At 35.5% G+C, this 9,514-nt stretch overlaps 1 protein-coding gene across 1 annotated transcript; it reads left to right on the top strand.

Moving 5' to 3' along the window:
• Positions 1–2,416: 2,416 nt before the first annotated feature.
• On the top strand, positions 2,417–2,941 carry LOC136848967 (uncharacterized). Its single transcript, XM_067121776.1, has one exon. It carries the CDS (start codon positions 2,417–2,419, stop codon positions 2,939–2,941), a length of 525 nt encoding a protein of 174 aa, XP_066977877.1.
• Positions 2,942–9,514: the final 6,573 nt, after the last annotated feature.

Below are 9,514 nucleotides of genomic sequence, written 5' to 3'. Positions count from 1 at the left end.
TACTATTTTCATCATTAATATAACACGATCCGAAATTAAAAGAAAAATATTACTGCTATTTTCATTATTAATGAAAACTCGATCCGAAATAAAAATAAAAAAATATTCCTACTATTTTCATTATTAATAAAACACGATCCGAAATCAAAAGAAAAGTATTATTGCTATTTTCATTATTAAGAAAAACACGATCAGAAATAAAAAAAAAAATATTACTGTTATTTTCATTATTAATAAAACACGATCCGAAATCAAAAGAAAAATATTACTGCTATTTTCATTATTAATAAAACAAGATCCGAAATTAAAAGAAAAATATTACTGATATTTTCATTATTAATAAAACAAGATCCGAAATCAAAAGAAAAATATTACTGCTATTTTCACTATTAATAAAACACGATCCGAAATCAAAAGAAAAATATTGCTGCTGTTTTCATTATTAATAAAACATGGTCCGAAATCAAAAGAAAAATATTGCTGCTGTTTTCATTATTAATAAAAAACGATCCGAAATCAAAAGAAAAATATTGCTGCTGTTTTCATTATTAATAAAACATGGTCCGAAATCAAAAGAAAAATATTGCTGCTGTTTTCATTATTAATAAAACACGATCCGAAATCAAAAGAAAAATATTATTGCTGTTTTCATTATTAATAAAACACGAACCGAAATCCAAAGAAAAATATTGCAGCTATTTTTATTTATAAAACACGATCCGATGTCCAAAGAAAAATATTGCCCGCTATTTTTATTTATAAAACACGATCCGATGTCCAAAGAAAAATATTACCACTATTTTCATTATTAATAAAACATGATCCGAAATCCAAAGAAAAATATTTTTGTTGTTTTCATTATTAATAAAACACGACCCGAAATCCATAGAAAAATATTACCACTATTTTCATTATTAATAAACCACGATGCAAAATACAAGGATAAACTTTCCGCTGAATATCATTGTTATTTTTATTCTAATAAGAAACAAGAATCAATAACTGCACCGTTAACATCCAAGCATAAGACATCGAGCATGCAAGGTCGAAGTACGTATAAAAAGATGGTTTGTCAACTTTATGCCTAAACTGGCTGCCAGTCTGTCATTTTTAATACGATAAAAGGAGTTGGAAATGGCAACGGAGATGGTAAATTTAGAATAGCTTTCGTTAAGCCGTATTTAATTTCAGCAGGTGGTCACCTTAATTTCTTACTGATTGGGATGTGACACTACTGAACTTACAGAATTGAACATAGAATTTAAGCCAAAGGCCAAGCACTGGGACCTAAGAGGTCATTCAACGCTGAAACGGAAATTGACATTAAGGGTCTGAAAGGTTAACAGGAGGAAAACCTCAAAGCAGTTGCACTATGAATCAACTGTTAGGAGGGGGTGGAAAGTAAGATGGAAGAAAGAAAATGTGAAAGGAGGTAGAGTAAAAGGAACGAAGGGTTTGCAGCTATAGGTGGCCGAAGGCACGCTACAAGGAACCTTAAGTAATGCCTACAGTGCACCGCATGAGGTGCACTGACGCCACTACCCCGCTACGGGGCTAAACTTACAGTAATACAGGAGCTTTGAAAAAATTTAAACATGAAATGATGGACAGCTATCCATAATATGCATAACTGCTATCATAGTACACCCACCAAAGAAACCGATGTCGCCTCGCCAAACCTTGCTGGGAGAGATCATGTCCTTGCTCTGAACGGTAGCTGAAGTTACAACTACCAATGCAAGTTACGATGGTTCGAATGAGAGGAGGAGGGAAATTACCAAATTCAGACAAAAAAGTGCAATAATGACTGAAATATATTTCAAGGAGAGAGAGAGAGAGAGAGAGAGAGAGAGAGAGAGAGAGAGAGAGAGAGAGAGAGAGAGAGAAAATTATTCTTTTAAGAAATGTAATCGTATTTTATTTCGATATTAATTATCTCTTTTAAGCACCGAGCACGTCGGGGTGGGGGGTAGGAGGATATTATGATAAGGAGGTTAAAGGTAATGGGCAATGGGGTGATGTTAATGTAGGGCTTGACGAGATTCGGTTATCAACATATTTGAAGTGGCGATATTAATACCCTTATTGATAACAGTTAATTAACATCAATTATTCCAATTCGCCATGAAGACATAGATATGTATCATTATAGCATTACTTATATCATCGTTTACGTTCTGAATAGTTTTGAGGAAAGTGGGGACCTGGTTTTCCGACGAGGAGTTTACGACACAGCCATGGACGATGCGTATCCCAAAACCAGTAGCTGAGTAGTTTTGACGGCTGGGGATTTGCAGCCTCTGTGTAACTTTATTAGCTGGTAAACACGATTATCTATATTACGGCAATCTCCACCATATTGTTGTCTTCTTTAGTCTATATAATATATACTTATATATGGCATTTTTTTGTAGAGATGGCGGCGGCAAACAAAGACAACTCTGTTGAGCATATAACTCAAAGAGGTCGGATCATTGGTGAGTGGGAGCGTGGTGTTCCAACACGAGATATTGCCGTGAGCGTTGGAGTGTCAACTCGCACAGTCCAAAGGTGGATATCAAGATGGCGGGAAGAGGGAACATTGGCAAATAGACCTAGGAGAGGACGCCCACGCATAACAACACGACAACAAGACGAACAAATCATTGCAGCATCCATAGACGACCCCCTGAAAACTTCAGTAACTATCACACAAGAATTGCATCTCTCGTGCACTCCACAGACAACCAGACAGCGACTGAGGGAGCATGGGATCAGGTGCCATGTTCCGGCGGTCAAAGAGGAGTTAAAGGAATGGCATCGTGACACTCGTCTGGGCTTTGCTCTGCAACATGTTTACGATATCGATGACTGGAAAAATGTAATCTTCAGTGATGAAACTTACTTTACATCGATAGTCCAGAGCAATGCACGTCTGGCGACGCATCGGCACAAGATATGATGCTAGAAATATTCAAGAGAGAGCAAGGAGTGGGGGGTCGTCCTCGAAGTCGACCACGAGGTCGTCTTCGAAGTCGACCTCGAGGTCGTCCTCGAAGTCGACCTCAAGGTCGTCCTCGAAGACGACCTCGAAGTCGACCTCGAGGTCGACCTCGAAGTCGTCCTCGAAGTCGACCTCGAGGCCGTGCTCGAAGTCGTCCTGGAAGCCATCCTCGAGCTCGACCTCGAAGTCGTCCTCGAAGTCAACCTCGAGGTCGTCCTTGATGTCGTCCTCGACGTCTTCCTCGACCTCATCTCGAAGTCGTCCTCGAAGTCGACCTCGAAGTCGATCTCGAGGTCAACGACCTCGAAGTCGTACTCGAGCCCATCCTCGAAGTCGTCCTCGATGTTGTCCTCATAGCTCGTCCTCGATGTCGTCCTAAAGGTCGTCCTCGAAGTCTTCCTCGAGCTCGTGGAGATGGCTGAACTGGTATTCTGATGTTTAAGGGTTCGAGCCTCGAGGGGGAAGGGTATTTTTCCAAAATCGTCATTGGCAAAAGTTATGGTGATTATGGATATCAGTGTCCCTAATCTGAGAGTAAAAACCGTCGAAATATGCTGCATCAAATATAACCAAAAAGTAGCTTCGTTCTTTGCAAACTGAACGGAGAACAGAACCATAATAGCAGATGGCCGAACCGTCCCAAATAGCCACCACTCGAGACATAATTATCAACAATAGTATGATTAATCTCAGGTGTTCTTAATCAGGGGTGCTCGCTCCTCTATGGGATGTAAGGCCGATTCCTAGGGGACCTTTCAGACGAACGAAATACTCGTAAAAATTCTGGTAACACTTCAACAGAAGTTGTGTGACAGGGATATTTTTATTTTCTCGCTACTGACGTCATTTTGTTTTCCCCCAGACACTTGCCCGTTCGTCTAGAAGGTGCCTAATGGGTGCGAGGATGAATATGAATAATTAAGACAAATATATATTTCTTTATATGCATATTACTTTTTTTCTCAAAACGAAAATAGTAATAACGCTAGCTTTGTGAATGAAAAACAAAAACAAAACAAAAATTATCAATACACATCACATCAATTTTGTTTCTTAACATTTCTTTAATATTTTTTTCCTATTTTCCAATTCTGAGGGTGCGATAACGGACTGCTGATTTGGAAAGGGTGCACACTAAAGAGAGAGAGAGAGAGAGAGAGAGAGAGAGAGAGAGAGAGAGAGAGAGAGAGAGACCTTTTATTCTTTTAATAAATGTAATCGCATATTGTTTTGAAAGTAATCACCAAGAAATTTCATGACCTTGTTTTATTTTAATTTCGTATCATATTTACAAGAAAAATCCATAAATATTGATGAAACTGGCTATTCATATCAATATTGTCCTAAACAGCCATTTAACTACGTCCTGGTAGTTGGAACGCAAGACATCTTTCAGGGCAAAAAGGGCATTCCCTCTCCAGCCAGGTCTGGCGAGGCGACATCGGTTTCTTTGGTGGGTGTACATGATCTTTACTTCACCGAACCACTCGCATTATTGAATTTTACTCCAATTTATTTTATCTTATTATCTTTTTATTCATGTTTTTCTTTTTATAAAGGATAGAGAAGACTATGCGAAAGCCTTGGATACTTACAGAAAACCTCAATAAAATTTCAGGTCCACCTTTTAGACCTGAATGCAAAACGTACCCAAAGAAGAATTTCTGACGGGTATCCTCGAAAAGGACGACTGATAAAGCAATAATAACTAAAATAATAATCACAATCTCAATAAACCTCGGTCCATATAGAAATAACTTACAGCACAAGTCACTTTTTTTTAACCATCAATTCAGGAAATTTGTTGATAACAGCATATAAAAAATGCCGGAAAGTTCAGATGGAAAAAGCGGTATATTTTTTTTTTTATCTGCCCGTCAGTGTCGGTGAAGTAAAAACACATAAATAGTTTTAGGGGTTTTAAATTTAGATTGCGTTATATATTTTCAATCCTTGTATGAATACGGCGAAAAAATAAATTGGTGAGAGTTGATCCTCAGCAAAATGCACGTTAAAATCACGTTGTCTTTCATTTTTAATATATGGTAATAAGAACAAATTTACTAAATGCACATACGCATGGAAACTTTAAAGAATAAGAGTTGTTTGTTACATACATTCATTGAGTTTCACCTTAATGATTTAAAATGATGAAGTATCTTAATTCAATTAGTTTCTCGTAATACTGAAGCATATAATTTTATTATCATCATTATTATTATTATTATTATTATTATTATTATTATTATTATTATTATTATTATTATTATTATTATTACTAATTAATTAATTAAGAAATATTTTTATATTATTATGAATGGAAAGATAATATTCATGAAATGGCAGCAGCTTCGATCACTGAAACAAACATATGTATTTACATTTACACAATGAAAAATACACTAAGTTACACATAAAATAAAGTGATATTATGAATGAAAGTCAATGCTGCCTCCCAAAAATACTATTACCCCAAAGTCACAGAAAACCTAATGTAAAAAAAAAGAAAAAAAAGTAGAAACAAGACCAGAAAGCCAGGAATTTAAATAAAAAGTTGAAAAAAGCCAGAAAACCAGGAATTTCAATGAAGAGTAGAAAAAGACCAGAAAGCCAGGAACTTAAATAAAAAGTTGAAAAAGCCAGAAAACCAGGAATTTCAATGAACAGCAAAAAAAGACCAGAAAACCAGGAATTTCAATGAAAAGTAAAGAAATTACCAGAAAACCAGGAGTTTCAATGAACAACAGAAAAAAGACCTAGCTTACCAGAGTTCTTTACGAATGCTTATTCATTACATTATCGCTCTTAAATGCTACAATAAAATCAGACTTCTCAAGAAGATAGGAAATATATTTATTGCTACTATTACTATAATATAGTACAACAAAATTTTTTGTGTTGTGCTTCTCTAAACTATAGCAATAATTTAAAAGAAATTTCGTCAGCCAAGATGAAAAATAGTAATTTTTTCCTTGTAGTGTGTACGTGTATATATATATATATATATATATATATATATATATATATATATATATATATATATATATATATATATATATATATATATATATATATATAAAATATATATATATATTGTATATGTATATATTATATATATACATACACACACACACACACACACACACACACATATATATATATATATATATATATATATATATATATATATATATATATATATATATATATATATATATATATAATATTCACGTAAGTATGAATGATGCAACGAATCAGTGACCATAAGTACAACGGTTTTCCTTGTTATAAACAAAAACATGGTACATTCCCTATAAAGTGTAACTCTGCAAATGGAAAACTGTATTTCAATATCTGTTCTTTTGTTCTTTTGCTAGAAATAATGAAATTTTACGTGCAGATATCTTGAGGGTATAGTCTAAATATAAGAGAAGCAATATATAAAATTAATAGTTTCTGCATACAGTTGATATATACACTACGGGGAAATATCGCATTTGGCGACGCAAATTAAGCTAAAAATGAACCCTAAACACAGTAATAAATTTGGAACTTTGTTGAATATATGCTGTGATATATTAACCATTCTTATTTTTCTTCACGTGTGAATGCAGTGCCCTAAAAATAGATAAGAGAGAAAGGACACGCTAAGTTCAATCGTCAAGTTCCCTCGATGAGTAGTCTTTATTTCTAGTGAACTGAACTGAATATAAAATTTAGGCCACTGGCCAAGCACTGGGACCTATGAGGTCATTCAGAGCTGGAAATTATGTTGAAACAATTGTAAAGAGAGCACGGAAAGTAAGATGGAAGAAAGAGAATGCGAACGGAGGTACAGTAAAAGGAATGAAAGGGGTTGCAGCTAGGGGCCGAAGGGACGCTGCGAAGAACCGTAAGTAATGCCTACATTGCACCGAGCAAGGTGCACTAAAGGCAAAACCCCCTACGGGATAACTAGTTCAAGTAAACTTAACCTTTCCACTACACGTTTAACAGAACATAATGAATGTGTAATATCAGTTATCAGAACTAACGGTGATACCATGAAAAAAAAAATTATATTACTTGAACCATCGTCAAACGTAATACAGCACAGATTGTTATATTTTATATGTGTCATTTCAGAGTCAATTTAAAATACTATAAGTAATTAAGAATACTTTTTTGTCAACTTTATGTTCAGCACCGTCGAATAAGTCGGAACCTCGCTGGTTTCAGATGAGGGATTTTGAACTTTGAAACAGTAAGAAAATGACCATTCTTCTGGTTTGTTCTAGAACGTATGCTATGAATAATTGCAATAAATACTTGCATCTCAAATCCTCATCCTACTATAGTAACCTTTAACTACGTAGTGGTCATTGTTATATCTGCTTTTCTAGTCAAAATAAATTGGATCGCTTGAGCAAGCTACTGTATCAACGAATGGACGTAAATATAAAAGATGATGAAAGGTAACATTTACGGATACCGCATTTCTCTTAAAGATAAAAGTCAGGGCAAATAATAATTGATATATACAGATCTAAATTCCTTGACGTTGTGAGTATGAAGTCTCATCAATCTTATTCACATCGTCATCATATTCTACTTATTTCTGGACAACATTAAAACGTGAATACGTATCATACAAAAATAAATGCTTTCAAATTCCAATGAATTCACGATAAATATTCAGTACTCTCCTTGATCAATGATATAAACACAGACAACTTGAACATCAATAGAGCAAATTACGCTTCAATAGGGCCATGAATTACCCTGACAGAATAATCTGCCTCTATAGGACTTTAAGAAGTCGTTTCCACAAGACAATAAGACAGCAGGTCAGTGGTGCCTTTGTCGTTGATGGAACTGTTTGTTTGTTGTTGGGAGTTCCTTCGCTTTCCTAGTTTGAAACAACTACAACAACAACAACAACAACAACTACAACAACAACAACAATAATGTCTTGCCTGAGGTTCTCCTGCTGCCTTTGGAAACCATGACAGCGTCAAACTTTTGTTGCTTTATGCCATAATTTGTGTGTCTGAGAGAGAGAGAGAGAGAGAGAGAGAGAGAGAGAGAGAGAGAGAGAGAGAGAGAGAGAGAGAGAGAGAGAGAGTTTTACACGTTCCATGCACTACACTTTCTTTTAACAGCAATCCCTCAATGACTTTTTTCATTAAAATTCTTGAGTAAATAGTTTCCAGCTCCTGCAAGGTGGAACGGGCACAGAAAGGGGACAGACGCAGCCAAAGAGAATAAATACGCTACACACGGTAGCGATCTCCGGATTCCTTTCAAGTGGTATGGTTACCCCAAGGGAGCAGGTACTCAAAGGGACACACACACACACACACACACACACACACACACACACACACACACATATATATATATATATATATATATATATATATATATATATATATATATATATATAAACAAATTCACTGTGTATAAAGTTATTGCTTTCACAGAAGACATCAAAGATATGGAAGGTTCAAAAGAAGAGATTCTTTATTTCCAAGTTTTCAGAGGCTCGTCTGCCTCCATCTTCAACAAGCCTCTGAAAGCTTGGAAATAAAGAATCTTCTCTTTTGAACCTTCTGCATCACTGATATACTGTTTTATATATATATATTATATATATATATATATATATATATATATATATATATATATATATATATATATATATATATAAATATAAGTGAATACCTTCATTAAAGGGGGTGGTTAAAGATGACGTTAGCCTTGAGATTCTAAGCGCCTCTTTCGGGATAACGTTGACAGACCCATCCCATACTCAAGAAGCTGTTTGTACATGTTCACAGTCGACCGCCATCAGTTATCTTATTTGCTACAATTTAGCTATTAGCACTTTTACTGCTGAGTTGTTATACTCTACTTATGGGTTAGTTTTTGAAGTGTTTCATTTTAAAAAAAAAATTTTTAGATACAATGTCACTTAATCATAACAAAGAGAGCTCTTGCAATGGATGTATAATAATTTCAAAGATCAGTCCTTCTTCGACAAAAACACGTCTTTACATATATCACATAAAAACCAAAATAAACAACTTTACTATAAAACTCACAAATCAGCAAGTGAAGCTCAACTCAGCACGGAACTGAGTGGCTGACTAATAAAGAAGACATCTGTCACAGACGATATGAAGAAATAAAAAAAAAATAAAAAATAAAAAAGCATCTTTGCAGCGAGAACAAACCGCCCCCTTTCAGAATACCCAACTCTCCAGCGACACACACCGGGAAGCTGAGATGCAGTACACGACAGGAAAACCCAGATGGCCCCTGCCTTCATCTCCTATGCATGACACGCCAAAGGACGTCTTGTTCCTCGGAGCTACTTTAGCCGCTATCTGCGATAAGACAGAAGGGCGTAGGTGTCAAGTACGTGAGGAGGAGGAGGAGGAGGAGGAGGAGGAGGAGGAGGAGGGGTGAGGTATGGAGATCCTCTTTAATGGATTGCAGGGAAAGATGAAGTCTCTGTTATCTAAGTGGAGGGCTAATATGGCGACAGGT

Source organism: Macrobrachium rosenbergii, chromosome 20 (genome assembly GCF_040412425.1).
Source record: "Macrobrachium rosenbergii isolate ZJJX-2024 chromosome 20, ASM4041242v1, whole genome shotgun sequence".
Taxonomy (NCBI): Eukaryota; Metazoa; Arthropoda; class Malacostraca; order Decapoda; family Palaemonidae; genus Macrobrachium; species Macrobrachium rosenbergii.
The sequence above is the reverse complement of the archived record's forward strand: the minus strand, read 5'-3'. Positions and strand labels throughout refer to the sequence as shown.

Excerpts from the sequence above, each read along its gene's own strand:
- LOC136848967 (XM_067121776.1), top strand. The coding sequence starts at position 2,417 with ATGGCGGCGGCAAACAAAGACAACTCTGTTGAGCATATAACTCAAAGA.